This window comes from Mandrillus leucophaeus, unplaced genomic scaffold, assembly GCF_000951045.1.
Source record: "Mandrillus leucophaeus isolate KB7577 unplaced genomic scaffold, Mleu.le_1.0 Scaffold849, whole genome shotgun sequence".
Classification (NCBI taxonomy): domain Eukaryota; kingdom Metazoa; phylum Chordata; class Mammalia; order Primates; family Cercopithecidae; genus Mandrillus; species Mandrillus leucophaeus.
The window spans coordinates 389,814-417,247 of NW_012109241.1; the positions used below are offsets into that span (position 1 = coordinate 389,814).

The window sequence follows — 27,434 nt, forward strand, 5'->3', positions numbered from 1 at the left end:
CTGTATGCATTTCTACTCCAGAACACTGCTAAGTCCCTTTTCCTATTTGAGTACCTCAATCTCTAAAGGAAGGAGTGATTTAAACTATCAATGACCAGCAAGAGCCAACTGTTACTGCTGGAAAGACAACTTAAATATTCTTTCTACAATAGATAGGACCTGCAAACAAGGAACTCTAATTTACCACCAAATAACAAAATTTAAGGCTGGATGAAATAAATAAAAGATAATATTTCCTTCATTCAAGAAACAGCAAATTTATGGAATATTATTTAAAGAAAAACATAAATGGGTTCTGGATTTAGGGCAGTTACTCTTTAAATCCTGGCATATATTGGAATAACCTGGGAGCTTTAAAAAACACAGTTGCCTGGACCTCATCCCAGATTTATTGAAGGGGAAGGCCTCAGACACTTGAATTTATTTTAATACTTCATAGGTGATTCTCATGTGCAACCACATCTGAGCAGCATTGGTCTAGTCCAGGGAAACTGGTTTACGGAGGCTGATCGTGTTTGGCATATATTTTTCTGTTTTTAAAATGAAGCATACTAAGAGAACTGATTAACCTATAATGACTTATGTGTTCATGAAGTGTTCTAAAAAAACCAAAGAAACAAGAAAACAAACCTTTTCAACTTGATGTAGGGTTCAGAAGATAAATACATTACAAATACCACAGTGAGCATTCATTTAAAAGTTTGCCGGTTGGTCTTTCTATTAATTAAAAAAATTCAAAACAGAATTACTTAATATAGATTTAACTATGTACAATATTTACAACGAAAGTATACAGTTAAGTCTGTTGTGGAACAGTTGGCATTTTGGTATATAACACTTCAGAAATTTCAAAAACAACTTTACCTCAAAAACATTTTACACAAATTTTCCAAAGTGCTGTAGCTCACTGGCTCATTTTATCTTAACAATCCAGTTTAGCAATCCAGGTACCCAATCTCTAGGCATGAAGTAACCGATATACTACTGAGAGACAGCACTTTTATACAATAGCAGAGGCTGTTAGAAACCTTGGGTCTTTAAAACCTTATAACAATGCCCCTTTCACTCTCCAATCCTGAGACAACAAATCCTGTAGTTCCCCCTCATCATCGCTGTCAGCATTCTCTTCTTCCTTTTTCTGCAGTTCTTTTATGGTCAGGATTTCTTTAAGTTTATTTTTTATTTCATCCTGGCGATTCCGTAGCTTTTCCACCCGTCGATAACACTCAATCTGCTCATCGATCTCCCCAATCTGGCGGTCCAACCGTCCCTCCTCATCCTCTTCGGCAACTATGGCTTCGGAAATAGTGTTGACCTGCCTCATGGCTTTTTGGAATTCGTCCCACTCTTTGTCCATCTGATCTTTTGGGGCATCAACCTTTCGCACCCTTGCATCTACCTCAGGGTCGTCAAAAAAACCTTCCGGTAACGCTTCCGCGGTGTTTTCTCTCCTTTCCACCACTTTTTCATGTATTTCTGCTTTCTCAATTGACCCTGAATGAGGAATTATGGGGGCCTTGGGAGGATTAGTACTAAAGAAATCGTCTGGCAGCACACTACTTGTTACCTCCCGCGAAGAAGAAACTGAGTGCTCCTTGCCCTGTGCGTCGGACAGCGGCTTGCTGGCGTCCCCCCTTTTTCTTTCTCCATCTCCTTCCTCCTCCTCTTCCTCCTCCTCCTCATCTTCATAATCGGGGAGTAAACTGAGTCCTGAAGGCTTACTGGAAGTCGTTCTAATGAACTCCTTTCCTATTTTGTCAAAGTTGGTGGGCAACGCAGATGTGGAGGGCTGTACCTGAGGCACCAAGGTGGCCTTCGCTCTCTTGGCGTCTTGGCCGTCTGCATCTGGCGCTTTCCTCTTGACGGTCTGAGGCGCTGAGCTGGCAGACGAACCCTGGCTGGCTTCCTTCGCGCCTTTCAGCTCGGCCACTTTCTCTCGGTGCTGCTTTCCCAGGACGTGAGTCTGCCACAGGAGCTCGCTCTTAACCGGGGTGTTACACAGGGCACAACTCAGCTGCCCCAAACGGTTGTACTTCGCGAATGGAGATTCTATCCGTTTCCGATTGGTGCTCAGACGCTGCTTCTCCTTCATTAACCGCCGCAATTCTTCCTGATTTACCACTCGCTTCCCGGCCGGAGTCCTAGCGGAGGCGGAGGACGCCATCTTGGCGACCAGACCCAAAGCGATCCTGGTTTCCGTCCGGCGAGGCATGATAATGTCACTTCCTGTAAGGGCGATGATTGGCCGAGGTTCAAGAGAGCGTGGCGTAGCGTTGGCGTTTTTGCTTAGAATCGCGACTAAGGCTTTTTTTTTTTTTTCCTGTGAACGATTAGGCTATGGCTGCGATAAAGGCCGTAAACTCCAAGGCTGAGGTGGCGCGGGCCCAGGCAGCTTTGTCTGTCAATATATGCGCCGCCCGAGGGTTGCAGGATGTGCTGCGGACCAACTTGGGTCCTAAAGGCACCATGAAAATGTGAGACGGCGGTTGGAGCGGCCGTTAGGCGGCCGGGGGCTTGTTGGGTGTCCTGGAGCCCTCTGAGGCAGGCGTCCGTGGAGCGCTGTGGATGTTCTTGCGAGCTTGATTTCCCTCATTCTCATCCCTGTCCTGAGGGTATTTCTCGCCTGGTGCAGGTGGAGGAGAAAAGCCTCCCCTAGAAGGCCCCAGGAGTGAAATTGTGACGCTCCCCCGACACCCTACTTTTCGTCAAGGTTCATATGCAGTTAGAAAGTCAGTTAATTTAGTGTCTTATTGGAAACATAAAGCATTTAACTTCTCTGCTCTTTAAGACTGTATACCTTTAGTCCATAAATTCAACAAGTAGTTAGTTTTGTACTTTGTGTGGCAATGTATTGTAGTGGAGAGGGCACAGGATTTGGAGCCAGGAGGGCATGAGGTCAAATCCAATTTCTACTTGAATACCCTGTTTCTGTGGTTCTTCATATCTATTCATCTTTTCAGTATATATTAAGCACCATTTTCTCTAGACAAGAGTGAGGAAAAGAGACCAGTGAGGAAAAAAGGGTATAAGAGGAGAGACACATCCTCATAGTAATGAACAAAATAAATTAATATTAATGGTAAAATAAGTCACTTAGGTACTAGTTGCTGGGACACAGAAATGATCAAGATACAGTTTCTGTTCTTAAGGAGATGTGGTAGAGTAGGATGTGCTAATTATATATAGATGCATATGATTATGCTGAGGAAAGGGAATAATTACTGATGGCAGAAGGACAAGCATCTTAAATGATGTTTGATCAGAGTCTTGGATTGGAAGAGGGAGTAAAGGCCTTCTGGGCAGAGTAATTTCAGGAATAAGAAAGACCAATGGTGCAAATCCAATAGAAAAAACAAAACATGGTGTATTAAGGGAACCAGAAGATTTGCTTGTCGGAAAGTAGATGAGTCAGGGAAGAGAGACATAAACCAGATTGAGAAAGGTCAAGTGTCTGCTGTGTTTGGATTTTAACTTGAAAATGATGAAAAACATAAAAATCATTGGAGGACTTTTGATCAGGGAACTGACTGAATCACGTTGCCTTTTAGAAAGAAAAATGTGTGGAGGGTATATTTTAGTTTGGAGATAACTGGATGCTATCCAAGGTAGAGATGATAACAGTGGAGATGGAGAGAAGGGGGCAGATTCAAGAGATATTTAGGTAGTAGAATTGATAGAACTTGGTGATCTAATAAATGCAGGGATGAGGGAAACTAGAGTGACTGACTGAATGAAAACGTTCACCAAAATAAAAACCTGCAGGAAATTTGCAAATTTGTGCTTTGTAGACTTTCAAGTATTCTTTGACCAAACCACTTTTCATAACTCATCAACTGCTTTTATCTTTAAATCTGTAAATGGTCCATTTGGAATGAAATCGCCATAAGCTGTCCATTTGGGGAGAAATGATTCTGTGAGCTGCAAATGGTGGTAATTACCATGGCATATTCCCATGGTACAGTAGTTTTCCAAGCCCAGTTCCCTCTGTTGAGGATAATGGGATGGCAAGCACTGGGAGTGTCTTCCTACCACATGAAGTTAATATCGTTGTTCTCTGAACAGGCTTGTTTCTGGTGCAGGTGACATCAAACTCACCAAAGATGGCAATGTGCTGCTCCAAGAGATGGTGAGCTGATGCTGCTGACTTTAATAAACCTTAATAAGCCTTAATTAGGAGCATAGTAGAACTTGTGTATCTGTAAGCCAAGGCTGTCAGCTAAATACTGCAGTCTTGAGATATGCTTGTTGAATTAGACTTCAATAAAAAAATTTTTTTGGCCGAGTGTGGTAACTCACTCCTGTAATCCCAACACTTTGGGAGGCTGAGGTGGCCAAATTGCTTGAGCCCAGGAGTTCAAGACCAGGCTTGGTGAAACCCGTCTCTACAAAAAAAAAAAAAAAAAAAAAAAAAATTTGCTCAGTGTAGTAGCATGTGCCTGTAGTCCCAGCTACTCAGGAGGCTGAGGTAAGAGGATCACTTGAGCCCAGGAGGCCAAGGCTGCAGTGAACTTGAGATCATGCCACTGCACTCCAGCCTGGGTGACAGAGTGAAACACTGTCTCAAAAAAAAAAGAGTTTTTTTTTCTGGCTCTTTCCAAGTCTTTGTATACTTATACATACGTTGTATACTTAGGCATACTTATAAATTAATAATATCTTTTAGGGTACTGCCTTATGTTCTTTGTAATTATGGAAAAATAAAAATATCCTTTGCAAGTTTAATAAATGTATTCATTTTGAGATTGAAGGATTTAATCTTATTTTAGAAATGTCATTGCATTCTGAAGCAAAGACTTATGAAATCTTCAGACCTCATTACCTGTCACTTTTAAAATTTTGGACTTGACATTTAGGTATTGATATTAGAAAACTTGTAAACTTGTAGAATGAAGCTTATTTCATTTTTTAATTTTACTGCTGACCCCTAGGTTATCTTGTTTTTGGTGACCTACTTTCTTATCTCATCCTCTCTTTTTAAATCTGTTGCTTGCTTTTTCCAGCAAATTCAACATCCAACAGCTTCCTTGATAGCAAAAGTAGCAACAGCTCAGGATGACGTCACAGGAGATGGTACTACTTCAAATGTTCTAATTATTGGAGAGTTATTGAAACAAGCTGATCTGTACATTTCTGAGGTATTAGAATTTCACAGAGTTTATATGTTATTTTGAATGGCAAGTTATTTTTTTAACTAGTAAAGTGATTGCATTTTAGATGTTATTTTTGTTTTATTTAATTAATTAACTATTTATTTTGAGACGGAGTCTCACTGTGTCACCCAGGCTAGAGTGCGGTGACAGGATCTCGACTCATTGCAACCTGCGCCTCCCAGATTCAATCGATTCTCGTGCTTCAGCTTCCCGAGTAGCTGAGATTACAAGCCACCATGCCCAGCTAATTTTTGTATTTTTATTAGAGACAGGGTTTCACTATCATGGCCAGCCTGGTCTCGAGCTCCTGACCTCAGGTGATCCACCAGCCTTGGCTTCCCAGAGTGCTGGGATTACAGACATAAGCCATCACGCCTGGCCTAGACAGTTAATTTTAATTAAGATATTCTTGGACAATTATAAATGGAAATAATAATGAACTTTGTTGGCCAAAATACTGCCTTTTATTGGAATTATATACCTCTTTTAAAAATGAAATATTTAAGAGACATAAAAAAAGTAAAAAATTACCCATGTATCCATGGGTAATTAAGAAAGTAAAACACCATAGATAAAGTTGAAACCAAATTATGCACCCTTGTAAAACAACTGGAGAAAAATTATTGAAGGTTTTCTTTATTGTGAATTTACCTTCCTTTCTAGTTTCATTTTTCTTTATAAATCATCTACTTCAGCCAGACTCCACCATTCACTGGCCTCTGAAAACATCATGTACGTTTCTACCTTTCTCTAATTAAGTATCTCTTTTCTCCGTATCTGAACTTTTTCTGTCTTTCAGGGACCATTTCAGCAAAGCATAACCTTGTCAAAAATGATTCTCTGTGTTTCGTTTAGTATTGGGAATTTTCTATTAATTCAGTACTTGCAACTTAGGATGCTTTTGACTGTAAACAACTTGACTCAAACTCACTTGAACAATAAGAAAATGATTATCTCCCATAATAGAAAATGGAGAGATGAGGCAGACTGTCTGGTCATAAAATTCAGTCTTCAAGTACACAGATTCTTTGTCTCTTAGCTCTTCCACTCACAGTGTTGTTTCATCCTAAGAGTATTTCCATCTGGAAAGTAAGAGGCCGGGCACGGTGGCTCAAGCCTGTAATCCCAGCACTTTGGGAGGCTGAGGTGGGTGGATCACCTGAGGTCGGGAGTTTGAGACCAGCCTGACCAACATGGAGAAACCTCATCTCTACTAAAAATACAAAATTAGCCAGGTGTGGTGGCGCATGCCTGTAATCCCAGCTACTCAGGAGGCTGAGGCAGGAAAATCGCTTGAACCCAGCAGGCGGAGTTTGCAGTAAGCCGAGATTGTGCCATTGCACTCTAACCTGGGCAATAAGAGTGAAACTCCATCTCAAAAAAAAAAAAAAAAAAAAAAAAGTAAGACTAGCTGGGCACAATGGCTCATGCTTGTAATCCCAGCACTTTGGGAGGCTGAGGCAGGAGGATCACTTGAGCCCAGGAATTTGAGACCAGTCTGGGCAACATAGTGAGACCCCGTCTTTAGAAATAATAAAAAAAATTAGGCTTGATGGCATTCCGCATGTGGTCCTAGCTACTTGGGGAGCTGAGGCAAGAGGACTGCCTGAACCCAGGAGGTGCAGGCCGCAGTTAGCCATGTTCGTACCAGTGTACTCCAGCCTGGGTGACAGAGTGAGACTCAGTCTCTAAAAGAGAGAGAGAGAGAAGAGGAGAGGGCAGGACAGAGGAGAGAGAAGAAAGACTGTCAGAGGAAATTAGGCAGAGGGCAAGATAAAGCCATTCAGGAGGCTTTTCTTTGGTAAGATTGGGCCAACTTTAGTATTATGTCCATCCCAAGCCAGTAACAGTTTTTATGGGAATTGACTTAGACTAATCAGGATCTACTCCTTGAGCTTGGGATAAGATCAGCTTTCTCCAAAGCACAAGTGGGAGAGGGAAACCCAAACCAAATTAGGGTTGGGTTAGGAAGAAAGGAGTTTGGCAAGGGTGAGATGCTAACAGACATTATGAAACTCTGTGACCGTACAGTGATAGAGCTGGGCACAGTATATGATAGAATCACTGAGGCTGGAGGGACATCCTAAACCAGCCTGAAGCAGTCAGGAAGAACTCTCTGGAGGAAGTAAGACCTGGCCTAAATCTTCAGGATGAGGAGAAGTGAACTAGACAAAAAAGCGAGGGTTGAGGAGAATGGCTTTGCAGGCAGAAGGAACAACATAAGCAAAGTCACAGAGAAGACAAACAACATGGTGTTGTATGAAGCTACAGGCATTTTGATGTTGCTGGAATTTCAAGGGATGTGAACAGTAGTGGAGAAGACGCTGGAGAGGGAAGTGGGAGCCAGATCACAGAGGGCATATAGTATGCTAACCAAGAAGCTTAGACTTCATCCAGTGGTATTACATACCAAACATAGAAACATACTAATGACTGATACGGTCAGATTGGCATTTTAAATATTTGGGGGATGGTTTTAAGGGAGTCTAGACCAGAGGTTTTCATAGTAATCTGGATGAAAGATTGTGGGGTCCTAGCTTGAAGACATTTATGAAAATGGTTAATAACTCTAGAGTCACGTCTCATGGGTTTAAACAACCTGGTTTCACTTCTTATTATCTTGGTCATCTAAGGCAAATTACATTATCCCTTTAAGCCTTGGTCTTCTTATCTGTGAAACAGGAAAAATAATAATACCCACTTCATGGTGTGGCTAGAGAATTAAATAACTCGTGTAAAAGTCTTAGTCATGTCCAGCACAAATACTCAATGTCAACTTTTAAAGATTATTATAGGATTGATGTAAAGAAAAGAAGTAAGGGAATGAATTAGACCAAGTGCTAGCTTTTACAAGTTTGTGTATTATTTTATGGAACAAAAAATACTATTAAAAATATTTTGTCATAATTTTAGACCTATAGAAAAGTTGCAAGCACACTACAAAGAATTCCTGTATACTTTTTACACAGATTCTTATTTTCTTTTCTCTCATTCTCTGCCTGCCCTGTTCTCTTCCTTAGTATCAGTGTACATATTCTTTTTAAACTCTATGTTGCAGACGTGATCTAAATATTTTAGTGTATGTTTCTTAAAACCAGGGAATTATATAATTGCAGTATAGTTATAAAAACCAGGAAATTAATAACAGCAACACATTGATACATTAGTATTATCTAATCTGCATTCTATTCAAATTTCACCATTTGTATTAATAGTGTTCTTTATAGAAAAAAAAAGATCTAAGTTCATGCATTGCATTCAGTTGTCGTGTTCCTTTAGTATCCTTTAAGCTAGACTAGTTCCTGAGGTGCCTTTTATGCTTCATGATATTGCTACTTTTAAGGAGTACCAGCCAGTTATTTTGTAGAAAGTCCCTCAATGTGGATTTGCCTATTTCCTCAATTAAACTTAGGTTATAGATTGTTGGCAGGAATACCACAGAAGTGTTGTGTTCTACTGAATGCATCATATCAGCAGGCATGTAATGCCTGTCTCTCTCATTACTGTGATGTTAACTTTGATCACTTGGTGAAGTGGTAGACACCACAGTGTTCAGTCTGCCACTTTTCCCCAATTCAGTGGGGGTTCTTTTCCTCTGCATTGAAAAGAATATTTTTGTGTGTGCCCATTCAGAAGGGCACCACATGCCAACAATGTAGTCATAATTTTTGGAAATAAAAAGGACTTTTGTAATTTTTTGTACTAGACTTGAAGCTTTACTGTAAGTTTGAGATTATTTCAAGTATGAAGCACTAAAATGACTTATAGATTATGTACACTTATATATCATGGCATTAATGTGAGTAACTGTTTTTGGGCATAATATATTAATCAGACAGGTTGGTTACTTTTACATTGGATGACTTATTTTATAATTTATAATTTTACGTTGATGTAACAGGGCCTGCACCCTAGAATAATAACTGAAGGATTTGAAGCTGCAAAGATAAAAGCACTTGAAGTTTTGGAGGAAGTTAAAGTGACAAAGGAGATGAAAAGAAAAATCCTCTTAGATGTAGCTAGAACATCATTACGAACTAAAGTTCATGCTGAACTGGCTGATGTGTTAACAGAGGTATGTTATTAAACTTTTGCATTCAGAATAAATACAGCCTAGCGCATGGTGATATTTTTATTTTTTCTGTAAGATAATCAAGGTTTGCATGTGGTTTTTTGGACATAAAATACGGAAGACAGACAGTTATTGTATAGGCCTAACTGTAGATTAGATTTGACTGGTGAGAACAGTATTTGTAATTTTCAGAAGTATCATACTAGGCCTTTTTTGTGTGTGTGTGTGACAGAGTCTCACTCTGTTGCCGAGGCTGGAGTGCAGTGGCATGATCTTGGCTTACTGCAATCTCCACCTCCCAGGTTCCAGCGATTCTCCTGCCTCAGCCTCCCAGCTAATGCCTGTAGCTGGGATTACAGGCATGTGCCACCATGCCCAACTAATGTTTGTATTTCTAGTAGAGAGCGGGTTTCACCATGTTGGTCAGGCTGGTCTCCAACTCCTGACCTCAAGTGATCCGCCCACCTTGGCCTCCCAAAGTGCTGGGATTACAGGTGTGAGCCACCGCGCCCGGCCTCATACTAGGTCTTTTTTTTTTTTTAATGTGACTTGATAGTTGGGAGAGGTTTCGCTGCCTGCAGATCATCTCCTGTGGAAGCTCTTGAATAGTATACTGGTCTTTTTAAACCTAGAGGTCCATATTTTATTATGTAAGGTGACACATGAGATAGTATTTTTAGCAGTGTACCTTGTAGATAAGGTTACCAATATAATGAAATGTGAGTGATGTGATATATTAATATATTAATATTCACATCTTGGAAATGTATATTTGTGTAGTTTATTTCTTTTACTTATTAATTTTTTTGAGACAGAGTCTTACTCTGTCACCCAGGCTGGAGTGTGGTGGCATGATCTTGGCTCGTTGCAACCCCCGTCTCCCAGGTTCAAGTGATTGTCCTACCTCAGGCTCCCAAGTAGCTGGGATTACAGGCACGTACCACCACGCCCAGCTAATTTCTGTATTTTTAGTAGAGATGGGGGTCTCACTATGTTACCAAAGCTTGTCTTGAACTCCTGACCTCAAATGATCCACCTGCCTGGGGCTTCCAAAGTGCTGGGATTACAGGCATGGGCCACCACATCTGGCCAGTGTTTTGTTTATTTCTAAAGATAGAATATATACTATATAGTCCGGGCATGGTGGCTCACGCTCGTAATCCCAGCAATTTAGGAGGCCAAGGTAGGGAGACCACCTGAGGTCAGGAGTTTGAGACCAACCTGGCCAACATGGTAAAATCCTGTCTCTACTCAAAATACATAAATTAGCTGGGCATGGTAGCAGGCATCTGTAATCCCAGCTACTTGGGAGGCTAAAGCAGGAGACTCACTCCGGGAGGGAGGGGGAGTTTGCAGTGAGCCGAGATTATGCCACTGCACTCTAGCCTGGGTGACAGAGTGAAACTTTGTCTCAAAAAAAAAAAAGAAAACCAAAAAAAAAAATGTGTTTTATATAAAGATAAGATTGGCTGTATATTTTGGGAAGGCTTTTATCAGGTGGCAATGATTTGATATCCTTATTGTTTCTCAGCTTTGTAGTTTCTGAAACTTGAATATATTTGTTTACCAGGAATGATAAATTCTTAGGAAACAAATTCATAAAACATTGACATACAAAGCAGAATATTATCTTAATAATTTACTTTGAGAACTACAAATGCCAAATGTACTGGAATACCTGAGTTGTTTCTGGTCGATTCTCCTTACCATTAAAAAAACCAACTTGGGAAATCAGCTTAAGATCAGACAATTTCTTGATGAGCAGAGTCAGAAGAAAGGCTCTGCTGTGTTTTTTGCTGTTAGAGTACTTAAATGGCTCAAAATCTTCATGCTGCTAGGGCACCCATTCTGTTTTAGAGTTACAGAAACACCGATATTCTCACTATCCAATGGCCTTTGTCTTATTTGTTATTTGCCTCTAAAATAAAATATGTTACCTAAAATTTGCCTAAAATATTAGGCAAAGTGTTCTAATATACCATTTTTTTCTGCTTTATGTATATTTTAGGGTAGTTATAACTTACCTCTTAATTTCTGCAGTTATTTATTATTTTTATATCATTTTCTGAGCTAAGCAATAAGGTGTGTTGTGCTATGCTTCTTAAATTGTATATCCCTGGTCATAGGTGTCAGAATAAATGAGATGTATCTTTTTGAAGTGTCAATTTTACTTTACAATTTTTGGGGAAAACATTATTTTTACATTGAGATAAACATATTATGGGATGACATGGAAACTTCATGATCAAACATGATACTTTAAAATTTCCTGTTATTATAGCCAGCAAATTGGAACTATTACTTTAGATTATATTTCCTTCTTTTCCATTAAGGTGCCCTTTGGTGGAAAAGTTTGGATAGTCTTGGTATGATAGAAAGAGTAGTCACTTGGCAGTTAAGGAGCCCTGAATTCTAGTCCTGGCCCTGTTACTAGCTGTTAGGTCTTATTTACAAACTGTAACTTTTTAAGGTCTTATCTCAGTTGCCTTGTGTATAAAATAAAAGGTTTTGACCTAACGATCTCTGAAGTTTCTTTAGACTCTAAAGTGTCTGCTGGCATTGATTATTATTAGTGTCCATAATAAAGTGGCACATATTGGTCTTGCCCTATGTTTTGAATCCTGAAGGCTTTTATCTCCTTAGTCTGGTGATAGATTGTTTGGGCCATTGGTTTATTTTAGTAGTCCAAATAACTTACTGTTCTCATTCACTTCTCTTTCAGGCTGTGGTGGATTCTGTTTTGGCTGTTAGAAGACCAGGTTACCCTATTGATCTCTTCATGGTAGAAATCATGGAGATGAAGCATAAATTAGGAACAGATACAAAGTAAATTACATAAGCTTTGACAACATATGGGTTCTAGAATTTTTTAAAGATATTCTTTTGTTAAATTTATTACTTTTATTCAACATAAATATATTCATTCAACATATATTAAGTCACTGCTCTGGGTGATGGGAATGAAGAGTAAACAGAACAGAATTTCTTTCCCAAAGAAGCTTATGTTTCTAATTTAAATAGAAAAAAAAATCATGTGTGTTATTTTATAGTGGACAGGGAAGGCCACTCTGATAAGAACCTAAAGAGCTAAGAGGTCTCTGAAGAAACAAGGCAGCTAGCCATGTGCACATCTGGAGCAGGAGGGTTCTAAGCAGAAGGAATGACCTCTGAAGAGGTCCTGAGGCAGAAGTGTGACTGGGTTGTTACAGTGTGCCTGGAGCACAGGGAGAGGAGGTGAGGCAAAAGGGGCCAGATTATGGAGTACCTTGTTGATTTTGGATTTACTGTTTTAAAACTTCGTATTATAGAAAATTGTGAACATATATAGAGAGAACAGAATAGGGAACTTCTACATACCTGTTAGCTATCTTTATCAATTTCCAATATATGAAGCAATCTTATTTCAACCATACCCCTCCCTCTTTCCCCCTGCCACCCTGGATTATTTTGAAGCAAATTCAGACATCATATACCACCTCTAAATATCATGTAATCCATAAAACATAAACCCCCTGCTTTTACCTAATACATCCACAAAACATGATAACACGTTAAAAATTAATAACTCATTAATACCATCACATTTCCAGTTTATAGTCTAATTTGTATAACAGTTGTCTCAGATTTTTTTCAGTTTTGTTTGGATTAAGATCTACACACAGTCTGTATACTGCACTTAGGTGATATCTCTTTTTAAGTCTCTGTTAATTTGTAGGTTCTTCCTTCCTCTCATTGTTTTTCACCTTGATAATTATTTTGGAAAAGGGAAGATTTTTTATTACTCATGCAATTTTCTTTTTTTCTTCTCTTATTTTTTTTTTGAGGTGGAGTCTCACTCTGTCCCCCAGGCTGGAGTGCAATGGCGTGATCTCAGCTCACTGCAGCCTCCACCTATTGGGTTCAAGTGATTTCCCTGCCTCAGCCTCCTGAGTAGCTGGGACTACAGGTGCGTGGCACCACGCCCGGCTATTTTTTTATATTTTAGTAGAGACAGGTTTCACCATGTTGGCCCGGCTGGTCTCGAACTCCTGACCTCGTGATCCACCTGCCTCCGCCGTCCAAAGTGCTAGGATTACAAGTGTGAGCCACCGCTCACGGCCCCACTCATGCAATTTTCTTAATGGCTATAGGACTAGTTAGGTTTTCTGCTTATTTTTTGAATCATTTTGGTAAGTAACGTTTTCTAAGAAATGTGTCCATTTTGGTTAACTCTGAAATTTTTGGTATAAAATGTTCATAAATATCCTTATAGGCATACAATTTTTATAAGGATCCTGTTTGCAGGATCTATAGTGGTATCACCATTTATTTCTGGTGTTATTTATGCCTTCCTTTCCTTTTTTTGATAATTTTTTCCCAGAGGTTTGTTTTTGTTTCACAGTGTCTTTCTCTTTATTATTAATTTGCTTTTTTGGAATTTTGTGGGGACTTTTTTGCTGCTTCTGTTTTATTGTGATAGCTACTTAGGTTATTAATTTTCAGTCTCCTGCTTTTGAATACAGTACTTAAAACCTTACATTTTTCTCGAAGTACTATTCAGCTGCATCCTTCAAGTTTTGATGTGTAATCTTATAATTTTTATTCAATTTAAAATATTTTCTAATTTCAACTAGAAGTGTGCTTCTTAACATGGGGAAATTTTAGTTATTACTGATACCTAGCTTAATTACGTTATGGTCAGAGAATATGCTCTATGAGATTTTTGCTCCTTTGAAATTTGTTGACACTTGCTTTATGGCTCAGTGTATAGTCAGCTTTTGTTATGTTTATGTTTCGTGTACTTGAAAAGAATGTATGCTGCAGTTGGTAGGTACAATTTTATATACATGTCCATTAAGATCAAGGTATCCTGTTAATCCTGTTGTTCAGAACTTCTATATCCTTATTGATGTTTTGACTGCTTATTCTGTCAATTACCGAGTGAAATGTATTAATATCTTTCAATATTATTGTGCACCTGTTTATATTTTACTTTAGTTTTGAGTAAACTGAATAAAACTGAATAAAAATTAGTTTTGAGAGTTTTGCTTTATGTATCTTGAGACAATCTTTTTAGATGCATAGTTTTTAAACTATTACATATTTCCTGGGGCATTGAACTTTTGTACTGATACGAAGCAACTTTTTTTTAGTAATATCTTTAAAAGTATAATGTATCTGATATTGATAATTATAATTAAAAAATCTTTACATGTTAAAAGCTGTTGTACCAGCTTGCCTGCCTGCCTGCCTGCCTTCCTTTCCTCCTTCCTTCCCTCCTTCCTTCCTTCCCTCCTTCCTTCCTTCCTTTCCCTCTCTCTTTCCTTCCTCCCTCCCTCCCTCTCTTCCTCCCTCCCTCCCTCCCTTTCCTTCCTTTCCTTTCTTTTTTTTGAGATAATGTTTCGCTCTTGTTGCCTAGGCTGGAGTGCAACGGTGTGATCTTGGCTCACCGCAACCTCTGCCTCCTGGGTTCAAGCGATTCTTCTGCCTCAGCCTCCCAAGTAGCTGGGATTATAGGCATGTGCCACCATGCCCAGCTAATTTTGTATTTTTTTTTTTTTTTTTTAGTGGAGACGGGGTTTCTCCATGTTGGTCCAGCTGGTCTTGAACTCCCGACCTCAGGTGATCCACCCACCTCTGCCTCCCAAAGTGCTGGGATTGTGGGCATGAGCCACCGTGCCTGGCTTTGCTTTGCTTTGCCTTGCCTTTTGCCTTTTTGCCTTTTGCCTTTGGCCTTTCCTTCCCTTTCCTTTTTTTTTTTTCTGATACAGGGTCTTACTCTGTCACCCAGGCTGGAGGGCAGTGGCACAATTATGACTCACTGCAGCCTTGACCACCTGGGCTCCAGTGATCCTCCCACCTTAGCCTCTTGAGTAGCTGGGACCACAGATATATGCCACCATGTCTGGCTAATTTTTGTATTTTGTGTCAAGATAGGATTATGCCATGTTGCCCAGGCTGGTCTCAAACTCCTGAGCTCAAGGGATCCACCACCTGCCTCGACCTCCCATAGTGCTGTGATTACAGCATGAGCCACCATGCCAGGTCCATCTGGGTTTTTTTTTTTTTTTTGAGTTGAAGTTTTGCTCTTGTTACCCAGGCTGGAGTGCAGTGGTGCGATCTTGGCTCACTGCAATCTCTGCCTCCTCTGGGTTCAAGTGATTCTCCTGCCTTAGCCTCCCAAGTAACTGGTATTACAGGCATGTGCCACCACACTCAGCTAATTTTGTATTTTTATCAGAGATGGGGTTTCACCATGTTGGTCAGGCTGGTCTCAAACTCTTGACCTCAAGTGATCCACCCTCCTCGGCCTCCCAAAGTGCTGGGATTATAGGCATGAGCCACTATGCCCAGCCCAGTTTTCTTTTAATTAGTATTTGCCTGTCATATCTTTGTGTATGTTTTTACTTTCACTGTTTCTCTCTTTACATGATTTTTGTGTCATATAGGTAGATTAAAATATTCAATCTGATAATCTTTATTAACAGGAGCATTTAATCCTTTATGTTTAATACAGTTATGGATATATTTGATTTAAAATTTACCATCTTAACAGTGGACTTTGGGGACCTGGGGGAAAGGGTGGGAGGATGATGAGGGATAAAAGACTGCACTTTGGGTACAGTGTACACTGCTCGGGTGATGGGTGCACCAAAATCTCAGAAATCACCACTAAAGAACTTATTTTATGTAACCAAACACCACGTGTTCCCCAAAAAGCTATTAAAATTTTAAAAAAAGCAAATTAAAAAGTTTGCCATCTTGTTTTATACTTTCTACTTATCCTTATTTATTTATTTTTTTCTTTTTTGAGACGGAGTGTCACTCTGTCACCAGGCTGGAGTGCAGTGGCTTGATCTCGGCTCACTGCAACTTCTGCCTCCCAGGTTCAAGTGATTCCCTCAGCCTCCCAAGTGGCTGGGACTACAGACATGCACCACCACGCCTAGCTAATTTTTTGTATTTTAGTAGAGATGGGGTTTCACCATGTTGGCCAGGCTGGTCTTGAACGCCTGACTTCAAGCAATCCACCTGCCTCGGCCTCCCAAAGTGCTGGGATTACAGGTGTGAACCACCGTGCCCAGCCATCTGTGTAGCTTTTTGCATCTCAGCCTTCCATTTGGGATTGCTTTTCTTCTGCCTAAAGTTCATCCTATAGATTTTCCTTAGTGATAGTTTGTTGGAGGTATACTTTCAGTTTTTCTTTGCCTGAAAATGCCTTTAGCTTTATTCTTTGATACTTTCATTGTGTGTTTACTAGGTTGGCAGTTAGTTTCTTTCAGCTGATTGAAGATATTGTTCTATTGTTTTCTAGCTTTCATTATTGCTGTACAGATATTAGCCATGAGTCCTTTATTTACCTAGGTGATTTTAAGATATTTGTCTTTGGTATTGTATACCTTTACTATGATGTAGCTAGGTATGGATTTCTTTTTGTTTATTCTGGTTGACATTTTCTGGGTTTTTGAGTGTTATTGTTTTTATGAGATTCTGGAAAATTTCCATCTATTATCTGTTTAAGCATTTGTTTTGTTCATCCCTTCTCCTTCTCCAACTAAATGTATGCTTGATGTTCTTAATTTAGTTTTTTATGTACTTTTTGTCTTGTTGTCTTTTGTGTTGCATTCTGGATAATTTCTAGTGATATATTTTGTTGTTTCCCAATTTTCTCTTAAACGATGTCTACTCTACTTTAAAACCCTTGATTTTTTCTACTTTAAAATCCCTTGATTTAAAAATAAACTTTCTAATGAAGTGTAATACACACTGAAAATGCAAGTATCATAACAATATGGCTTGATTAATTTTCTGACTATATCTGTGTAATCAGCACTCTTACAAGAAACAGAACTACTAGTACCTTAAAAGCCCCTCTTTTGCTCCCTTTCAGCCATATTTCTTCTAGAGTAATCTGAATTTCTACCACATAGATTGTTATATGTTTCGTACTTGTATAAGGAATCATAAGGTAGGTATTCTTTGTTTCTGACCTTTTTCATTTAGCATTGTTTGTGAGACTCATTTGTATTTCTGTGTGATTAGTAGATTGGTCATTCTCTTTGCTATTTAGTATTTTTTTGTGTTAATATACCACAGTTTATTCATTCTGCTATTGATTGGCATTTAGGTACTTTGCAGTTTTTGCCCATTATTAATAGTGCTGCTATAAACATTGTAATATTCTTTTATTAGACATATGGATATATGTCTGTTGTTTTCTTGAATTTTTTATATCTGTGTGTATATGTGTGGATATCCTTATTTACTATTTATAGAAGTTCTATTTGTTTCTTAAATCTGCCATGTTACTTTTTATGGTGTTCTATTCCTTGCAAATCTTTCCAAACTTGCCCTTTTTTCTTTCTTTAAACATATAGTTAATGTTTGATAATTATAATATCTAAAGTTTTGACTTGTCCCTTTCTGGTGTTTATTGTATTTTACTGGTTCTCACTCATCATGCTTTGTTTTCATATGTGCCATTCATTGTGCTTGAAAAAGGTATTGGTAGAAATAATTTGAGACCTAGAATGAAGCTGCCTTTCTGCAGAGAGGATTTGCATTTGCTGCCTCAAGGAGCTAGGGACTACTTTAAATTAAATTCACAGTTTGAGGTTTTTGGGAATATCCATTTGACTTGAATTCCAACTGTAAGTCCATGTGAGGGCTGATTATTTCTGGCTTCCTTCTGGATAATCATGAGTGTGTAGCCTTTGTGGTTCCAACTTAATGTGAAGAGAGTCTCCTGTAAGACACTCCACCTTGAATGAGCTCTGGGCTTTCTGTTTTCTTCTCATTGTGAAGACATTGAAACCAAACTTCAGATTTGCCTGGATTGTCAAATGACTTTAAGATAAAAGAACCTACTGTTCCTGCAGTTCTCTGCTTACCTTTTGGAGTTTCTGTTTTATTTCAGTTTTGGCCTAGTAATTATATACTATCTCATAGCTCTTCAATGTTGCTAAGGTTTTTTTGCTTTTAAGCCAGCATGTTTAGTTGTTTTTGATAGTAGGATTGATCTCAGTTAGCCTACTATTGCTAAGGATAACAAGTTCTTGATTTATATTTCAGAAGGTTATCTGTGGATTTTGCGTGGGGAATACATACAAAATGGCTGATTGGGAGGTAAAAGAGGGCCAAGGGCAGAAACCAGAGACCAATTAGGAATGTTGGTATAGTACAAGTGAGAAATGAAAATGGTTTGGATTAGGGTGTACTTAGAAGGAAAGGGCAATAGGATTTGTTGAGGGTTCAACATAGGACATGACAGAAACAGAGCAGTCAGGGATATCTCTTAGGCCTTTTCATGATCAGCAGAAAAAGTGGAGGTGCTGTTTCTTGGGATGGAGAAGACTAGGAGGAGCAGATTTGGGGAGATAAATCCAGAGTTCAGTTTGAGAATGTTATGTTTGAGATGCCTATTAGGCATCCATGTGGAGATGTTGAGTAGGAATTTGGAGAGATGTCTGGAGTTTAGAATAGAGGTCTGCCCTAGAAGTATGTATTTGAGAATCATTAGTGTATAAATGACTTAAAGCCATGAGTTAATGAGACCATCTGGGAAGTGAATGTAGTAAAGGAAGTTTAAAGCATGATCCCTGGGAAGTTGGATGTTTAGAGTTTGAGAATATGAGGTGGATTCAGCAAAAGGGATTGAGAAGGGGGCAGTCAATGAGGCATTAAAGCCAAGGGAGAGTGGTGCCCCAGAAGTCAAAAGAAGAAAGTATTGCAAGGAGACAATAATCAGCTGTGTCATATGCTGCTGAAAGTGTGAGTACATTGCTGTTACTGAGAGTTGAGAGTTGATTGTTATATTTGGAAAACATTTACTTTTTTAGTGGCTTTAATGAGAACTGATTGAATAAAGAGGTGGAAATAAAAGTCAGACTGAAGGTGGGCTCAAGAGAGAATGGTTACTGAGAGAAGTGTAGCTACAAAGGAGAACAGAGAAATGCGGCAGTAGCTAGAAAGGAATATGGGAATGGGGCTGAGGGAGAAGGATTTTTTGTATTAATGACAGGAATTGTTACTGCAAGTTTGTATGCTGGTAAGAATGGTCCTTTAGGTGAGAAGAATTGATGTGGGGGATTAGGGGACAGTGCAAGAACAGAGAAGGAAATGGAGTCCAGTACACAAGTAGAGAGGTTACCCATAGAGAGGAACATGGACAGCTCATTCATAGTAGAAGGAGGTTCAGGTTCAAGTGCAAGTGGATTGGTAGAAGTAGTAATGGGACAATGTTTCTATTTTCTCAAAGAAACAATGTCATTTCCTGACAGTAGGGAGGGAGGAAAGTGAAGAAGGCTTGAAAAGTGAGGAATGTTGAACATAGTGTTTTTGTTTCTTCCTAGATATGTTTACATTCTGTTAAGAGGTGGAGTAATCTAGTTAAAGTAAAATTTTGAAAACTTCCTTATAATTATGTTGAACTACTACAAAATATTTTTAAAATATATAACAAAAAGTCATTATAAAGGATTCATGAGTAGAAATTCGTCCCCTAAATGTTTTGTAAATGAATTTTATAAAGTTATAAAAATATTGACTCTTGAAAGATTATTTGGAAAACAGGAAGAAACACCTCCTTTCCAAATCATCTATATTCCTACTACCTATGCATAACCCCTACTCTTAGGTCCCTCCCATTGTTTTTCTTTTTAATGCCAAGTTGTTTGTTTTTAAAAAGAACAGTTATAGTCATGCTTCATATGCAATTTGTCATTCTATGCTTATCAGCTAGCCCTATACATATTTTTCCATGTTATTACATACTTTTTATAACCATCAAATAGTTGGGTCATTATTTGCTGAATAATACCCTATTGTTGGACATTTAGGTTAACAGTTTTTAGTTGTTCTATATAATCATTTTGAATAAATGTTCCTAAGAAACTCATTGTATACATACCTTTCATTACTTGATAAGCTGTGTCATATTTTTTAATCACATAACTTAGAAAATAATTCTGGCTTGACATTTTATTGTGACTTTATAGTCACACTGTGTTAAAGTAGATTCTCTTTCCTAATTTTACTAATTATATGTTAGGTTTAAAGTCAATGCATGGAGGTGGGTGAGGTGGCGTACTCCTTTAGTCCCAGCTACTTGGGAGGCTGAGGCAGGAGGATTGGATGTTGAGGCCAGCCTGGACATCATAACGAGACCCCCATCTCTGAAAACAAAAAACAAAAACATCAAAAACTGTTAAAATTGGTACAAGGAAACAATGTGTGTCCTGGAAGTATTGGTATAACTTTAATACTATAATGATAATTTTATACCAAATTTTAGAGTATATATTAAAAGTATGAAACATTAATATTTTTAATAGGTTGATCCAAGGATTAGTTTTGGATCATGGTGCCCGTCATCCAGATATGAAGAAGCGAGTAGAAGATGCATTTATCCTTATTTGCAACGTTTCACTAGAATATGAAAAAACGTACGTGTTACTTTCTCTTTATAACTTTTGAAATTTTTTTTCTAAAGGTGTTTTAAAATCTTTCTTTCCTTCCAGATATTTGGTGTAGACTATTTCTACCTTTTTTCCTTTTTTCTCCTGCCTTTACTAGCTGGTTTTTATTAATCTTTTAGAGAGGTGAGCTCTGGTTTCTTTTATAAGACTGCAGAAGAGAAAGAGAAATTGGTAAAAGCTGAAAGAAAATTTATTGAAGATAGAGTACAAAAAATAATAGACCTGAAAGACAAAGTCTGTGCTCAGTCCAATAAAGGATTTGTCATCATTAATCAAAAGGTGAGAAAGAAAGTTTAGATTTTAGTTATTTGTAAAAGTTCTTAAGCATTTCTTGAAGTGTGGTCTGTGGACCCCTAAGAATCCCTAAGACTTTTTCAGAGAGTTTGTGAGGTCAAAAACTATTTTCATAATAATAAATACACCTTTTACATTGTGTTGACATTTGCAATGATGCTGCAAAAGCAATCTGTAAAACTGCTGGCACTTTAGCACAGATCGAAGCAGTAGCACCAAGCTATATTAGTAGTCATTGCATTCTTTATTGCCATACCACCACACACTTGCAGTGAAAAAGAAAAGGCAGTATCATTTAAGAATGTCTTGATGAAATGGTAAAACTTATTAATTTTATTAAATTTTATCTTAAATATTCATCCTTTTATTATTATGTGTGACAAAATATGAAGTATGCATAAAGCACTCTTTTTTTTTTTTTTTTTTTTTTTTTTTTTTTGAGACAGGGTCTTGTTCTGTCATCCAGCTGGAGTGCAGTGGCACACTTACAGCTCACTACAGCCTTGACCTTCTGGGCTCAAGTGATCTTTCTGCCTCAGCTTCCCAAGTAGCCAGGACTACAGATGTGCATCACCATGCCTGGCTAATTTTTAAGTTTTTTCGTAGAGACTGGGTGTTGCCATGTTGTGCAGGCTGGTCTCAAGTGATCCTCTTGGCTTGGCCTCCTAAAGTGTTGGGATTATGGGGCTAGGAACTACAAAGCTCTTCTGTTGCATACAAAAATGTGATGGTTGTCTTGAAGGAAAGCACTTGTGTAATTGTTTGAATTGCAAGGTAAACTAAACACTTTTTCATGGAATGCCACTTTTACCTGGAAGAATGACTGACAGAAAAACTGTTGTTATCTAGATATAACTATTTGGTAGATTTCTCTCAAAAATGAATGAAGAAATTCTGTGACTTAAAACAACTGACAGTATTTGTTGCCAATAACATTTGAACTTTTAAACAAAAATTAGAATTTCGGAAAACTTGTATCTGCCATGTGAACTTGACAGCTTTCCAATACTTAAAAGACTTTCCTGATAATATTGGTGATATTAACAAAAGTGAGTTTTTGTTCACTGAGTTAGGCAAAGTTTCCACATGTATAACGTGACACAGTTTCTACATGTATAACATAACATGTTATACATGAAATGTGTTAACATGTGGAAACTTTGCCTAACTCAGTGAACTAATGCTATCTATCTACTCGACTAAAAATGCATGATTTTTATAAAATGATACCTGGATGAATAATCCATTCAGTGTGCAAGTTACACTAACGTGTTTTAATGTGAGATAGTGTGAAAAGTTCGTTGCTGTGGTTCCATAGTGAAACTAACCTTTGAGAAACTATTACTTGTTGAGTTTTGGTATAGTATCAAAGAAGAATTTCCATAGTTATCTGAAAAGGCTATTAAAATATTACTCCCTTTACAATATTTATCTGTGTGGGGCCAGATTTTCTTCATCAACTTGAACCAAAATAACATATCATTCCAAACTGAATACTGAATCAGATATGAGAATCCAGTTGTTTTCTATGAAAAACATTGAAGAGATTTGCAAAAATGTAAAGTAATGCCACTGCTAGCTCACTATATATATTTTTGTTTTCAAAAGTGTAGTAAATTTTCAGTTAAAATATTATGTATATTAACATGAAATGGGCTTATTATTTAAATGAATTAATAAATATTTTACAAGTTTATCAGTTTTTGTAATATGATAAATATTATAGATAGAGCTTACATAAGCAAAAGCTCTTTGGGTACTTAATAATTTTTAAGAGAATAAAGTAGTGCTGAGACCAAAAGGTTTGAGAAATACTGGTTTAAAACTTGTTTATAATTTTTATGTTAATTTGATTATAGGGAATTGATCCATTTTCCTTAGATACTCTTGCAAAACATGGAATAGTAGCTCTTCGCAGAGCAAAAAGAAGAAATATGGAAAGGTAAGCTTACAGGTAATTATATATCCTAAGTTTTTAACAGAGTAAATGGAAACTATCCCATGTGTTTTCCTTTTAGCTTATGTGTAAATGTTGTTGAACAAAACAGTGGCATAAAAAAATCCAAATTTTGTTTTTAGTTTCAGTAAATAATTGAACTGTCAAAAAGCAAGGTTGTTAACCTACTGCAGAACTTTGTTGAAGTATAAGGAAAGTTTTTATCTTTTTAAAACAGATTTTAAAAACAAAACAATACAACATAATATAGCATGATCTCACTTTTATATATGGAATCTAAAAAAGTTGAACTCATAGAAGTAGATAGTAGAATGGCAGTTACCAGGGGCTGGGGCAGTGGGAGGGGAAGGGCACTGGGGATATGTGGGTCAAAGGATACAAAATTTCAGTTAGTTAGGAAGAATAAATTCAAGAGATCTATTGTTCAACATGGCAACTATTGTTGTTAACAATATATTGTTCTTTTTAAAAATCTTTTGCAAACCCACCCAAGAATGCACAATGTGTTGGATTCTTGAAAAATGCAGAGTAGATTTTAAGTGTTCTTATCACAATAATGGCTAAATCAAGCCTCACATAGGCAATGCATATGTTTATTAGCTTGATTTAGCCATTCCACAGTGTATACATATTTAAAAACATCATCATGTTGAACTCGATGAATATAGACAATTTTATTGTCAATTAAAAACCCAAAACAATACAATACAGTAACAATGCAGTCTTCTGCATTAGATATCTTTTTTCCTCTAAGAAATTAGTATTTATATTTTCCATAATCAAGCTATGGTGACATATGTGTAATTTCAGACTCTCTCTTGCTTGTGGTGGAATGGCTGTGAATTCTTTTGAAGATCTCACTGTAGATTGCTTGGGACATGCTGGTCTTGTGTATGAGTATACGTTAGTGAGTATTTCTGTGAATAGTGGTTGTAAAGTGAATACTAAGCCCCCTTTTTTAAAAGAAAGATACTACTTGACCTTTTATTTCATGTTTTGTGTTTTAAGATCTAATTCACAGAACAGATTTTACAGTTTATTTACCTAAATGTTTGGTAAGAGTTCAGATATAACTTAACTCCCTTTAAACATATCTTTAGTTATGCTTGATAAGAAAAATTCGAATGAAGATTGTATTCTAGTATAAATTGTTGATTTTATAATGACATTAAATATTAAAGTTATGTATTTTTATGCCACCCATTAGGGTGAAGAAAAGTTCACTTTTATCGAGGAGTGTGTTAACCCTCACTCTGTTACCTTGTTGGTTAGAGGACCAAATAAGCATACTCTCACACAAATCAAGGATGCCATAAGAGATGGACTTCGTGCTATCAAAAATGCCATTGAAGATGGTAAGCTCTTTCTTGTGATTGATATGAACCTCACATATATGTGTGTATATATGTATATATATACACACACACACACCCCTATGTATATATACATATATTTTTAGACAGAGTCTCCCTCTGTTGCTCAGGCTTTAGTGCAGTGGTGTGATCTCAGCCCACTGCAACCTCCACCTCCCAAGTTCAGGCAATTCTTCTGCCTCAGCCTCCCAAGTAGCTGGGATTACAGGTGTGCACCACCACACCTGGCTAATTTTTTGTATTTTTAGTAGAGATAGGGTTTCCTCCATGTTGGCCAGGCTGATCTAGAACTCCTGGGCTCAAGTGGTTTGCCCTCCTTGGCCTCCCAAAGTGCTGAAATTACAGGTATGAGCCACCATGCCTGGCCTTTAATTTTTTTTTAATTTGATTTTTAAATTTTAATCTATTTATTTATTTTGAGACCAGGTTTTGGAACTGGCTAATTTTTGTATTTTTGGCAGAGATGAGGTTTCACCATGTTGCCAAGGTTGGTCCTGAACTCCTGGGCTCAAGGAATCCACTTGCCTTGGCCTCCCAGAGTGCTGGGATTACTGGCATGAGCCACTGCACCTGGCTGCAAACCATATATATATGTATATATATATATATATTTTTTTTCCCTCAAGACAGGGTCTTGCTCTGTCACCCAGGCTAGAGTACAGTGGTGCAATCATGGCTCACTGCAGCCTCAAACTCCTGTGCTCAAGTGATCCTCCCACCTCAGCTGGACGATAGGTGCATGCCACCACACCTGGCTAATTTTTGAATTTTTTTTGTAGAGATGAGATCCCTCTATGTTGCCCAGGCTGGTCTTGAACTCCTGGCCTCAAACAGGTTTCCCCTCTCAGCCTCCCAGAGTGCTGGGATTTGTAGGCATGAGCCACCACATTCAGCCCATGTTGAGCATCTTTTAATGTGTTTATTCGCCCTCCATATATCTTTGGTGAATTTTCTGTTTAAATCTTTTGCCCTTTTAAAAAATTGGATTGCTGGCCAAGCACAGTGTCTCCCACCTATAATTGCAGCACTTTGAGAGGCCAAGGTGGGAGGATTGCTTGAGCCCAGGAGTTAGAAACCAGCCTGGGCAACATAGCAAGACCATGACTCTACACACACACACAAATAGCCAGGCATGGTGGTCTGTACCTGTAGTTCCAGCTACTTAGGAGGCTGAGGCAGGAATATCACTTGAGTCCCAAGAGTTTGAGGTTACAGTAATGTAAGCTATGATTACACCACTGCACTCCAGCCTGCACGACAGAGCGAGACCCTGTTTCCAGGAAAAAAAAAAAAAAAAAGGAAAGAAAAAAAAATTGTGTTAGTTTTCTATTGTTGAGTTTGAGAGTTCTTTGTGTATATTTTGGGTACAAGTGCTTTTTCAGATATATGTTTGGCAAATTTTTCTCCTCTATGGCTTATTTTATTATTAACAGTGCCTTTCAAGGAGGAGTTCTTAATTTTGATGAAGTCTAATTTATTATTTTTATTCTCTCATGGATTATGCTTTTGATGTGGTATCTAAAAAATCTTTACCTAACCTAGGGTCACAAATATTTTTCTCTAAAAGTGTTGTAGTCTTATGTTTTACATTTAGGTCTGTGATTCATTTTAAGTTAATTTTTGTATATGGTACAAATATGGATACAAGTTCATTTTTTCATATAAAGGTATCAGATTATTTTAGTCTTATTTGGTGAAAAGACTTTCACCACTGAATTGCCTTTTCTCGTGTATAAAAAATCAGTTTTTCATATTTGTGTAGTTCTATCTCTGTGCTCTTTTTTCTGTTCTACTGATGCATTTGTCTATTTTAATGTTAATATGATATTGTCCTGACAACTGTAGCTTTATAATAAATTTTGAAATCAGTATTGTTAACTCTCATTTTTTTAAAAGTCATTTTGGTCATTCTAAGTCTTTGGCATTTCCATATGACTTCCATATGAATTTTAGAATCAGCTTGTCAGTTTCTACCAAAAAGACTGCTGCTGGGATTTTGATCAGAACTTTTTTTTTTAGAAAGGATCTTACTCTGTCACTCAGGCTGGAGTGCAGTGGCGTGATCATGGCTCACTGCAGACTCGACCTACTGAGTTCAAGTGACTCTCCCACCTTAGCTTCCCAAGTAGCTGGAACCACAAGCATGCACTACCATGCCTGGTTAATTTTTATTTTTATTTTTATTTTCTGTAGAGACAACGTCTCATTATGTTGTTGCCCAGACTGGTCTCAAACTCCTGGGCTCAAGCGATCCTCCCGCCTTGGCCTCCCAAAGTGCTGGGATTACAGGTGTGAGCCACTACACCCCGCTTGAATGGAATTTTATTAAATCTGTAGATCGATTTGGGGATAGTTGATATTTTAATAATGAGCCTTCTAACTCATGAATGTCATCTTATCTATTTATTTGACTCTTCTTGAATTTATCTCAGCAGTATTTCATAGTTCTTAGTATATGAACCTCACACACTTTTTTCCATATTTATCTCTATGTATTTCATTTATTTTGTTGCTATTGTGTATGTTATTTTTAAAATTTCAATTTCTGATTGTTATTTGCTAATATATAGAAATATATTTTATTTTTGTACATTGATCTTGAATTCTGCAACCTTGCTAAATCACAATTAGCTTTCTTATAGGCTTCATTGAATTGTTTATATAAGTGATTACGTTGTTTGCTAATACAGTTACTTTTTTCTTTCCAATATGGATATTTAAAAATTTTCCCCCTTATTTCATGGGCCAGAACCTCCAGTATAATGTTGACTGGAAATAATGAAAATGGACATCCTTTCCTCATTCCTCATCTTAGGGGGAAAGCATTTAATCTTTCTCCATTACGTATGATGTTAGCTGTAGGTTTTTACTAGGTTGAGGAAGTTCTCCCTTCTGCACCTAGTTTGCTGACAGTTTTTAATCAAGAATAAATGCCAGGCTGGGCGCGGTGGCTCATGCCTGTAATTTCAGCACTATGGGAGGCCGACGCGGGTGGATCACCTGAGGTCAGGAGTTTGAGACCAGCTTGGCCAACATGGTGAAACTCTGTCTCTACTAAAAATACAAACATTAGCTGGGCATGGTGGCAGGCACCTGCAATCTCAGTGTCTCGTGAGGCTGAGGCAGGAGAAT

The 27,434-nt window shown here is 37.9% G+C and overlaps 2 protein-coding genes across 4 annotated transcripts in view; one reads left to right on the forward strand and one right to left on the reverse strand.

Moving 5' to 3' along the window:
• Window positions 1–564: 564 nt before the first annotated feature.
• ZNF830 (zinc finger protein 830) lies at window positions 565–2,195 on the reverse strand. Its single transcript, XM_011968583.1, has 2 exons — window positions 865–2,195; window positions 565–717 (listed from the first exon to the last, which is right to left on the reverse strand). Exon 1 carries the CDS (start codon window positions 2,162–2,164, stop codon window positions 1,046–1,048), a length of 1,119 nt encoding a protein of 372 aa, XP_011823973.1. The 5' UTR covers window positions 2,165–2,195; the 3' UTR covers window positions 565–717; window positions 865–1,045.
• Window positions 2,196–2,221: 26 nt separating this feature from the next.
• Window positions 2,222–27,434, forward strand: part of CCT6B (chaperonin containing TCP1, subunit 6B (zeta 2)) — a 33,331-nt gene continuing 8,118 nt past the window's right edge. The window contains exons 1-10 of one of the 3 annotated variants that reach the window (XM_011968584.1): window positions 2,222–2,474; window positions 4,063–4,126; window positions 5,001–5,135; window positions 9,052–9,225; window positions 11,945–12,048; window positions 20,535–20,645; window positions 20,798–20,957; window positions 22,832–22,914; window positions 23,740–23,836; window positions 24,137–24,284. In XM_011968584.1, the coding sequence (XP_011823974.1) occupies window positions 2,338–2,474; window positions 4,063–4,126; window positions 5,001–5,135; window positions 9,052–9,225; window positions 11,945–12,048; window positions 20,535–20,645; window positions 20,798–20,957; window positions 22,832–22,914; window positions 23,740–23,836; window positions 24,137–24,284 (1,213 nt within the window). In that variant the 5' untranslated portion in view covers window positions 2,222–2,337. The remainder of the gene's footprint in view (window positions 2,475–4,062; window positions 4,127–5,000; window positions 5,136–9,051; window positions 9,226–11,944; window positions 12,049–20,534; window positions 20,646–20,797; window positions 20,958–22,831; window positions 22,915–23,739; window positions 23,837–24,136; window positions 24,285–27,434) is intronic. The other 2 variants (XM_011968585.1, XM_011968586.1) reach the window with 2 other exon arrangements.

What these genes read in the sequence shown, in the direction of transcription:
- ZNF830 (XM_011968583.1), bottom strand. Translation starts at nt 2,164, where the DNA reads ATGGCGTCCTCCGCCTCCGCTAGGACTCCGGCCGGGAAGCGAGTGGTA.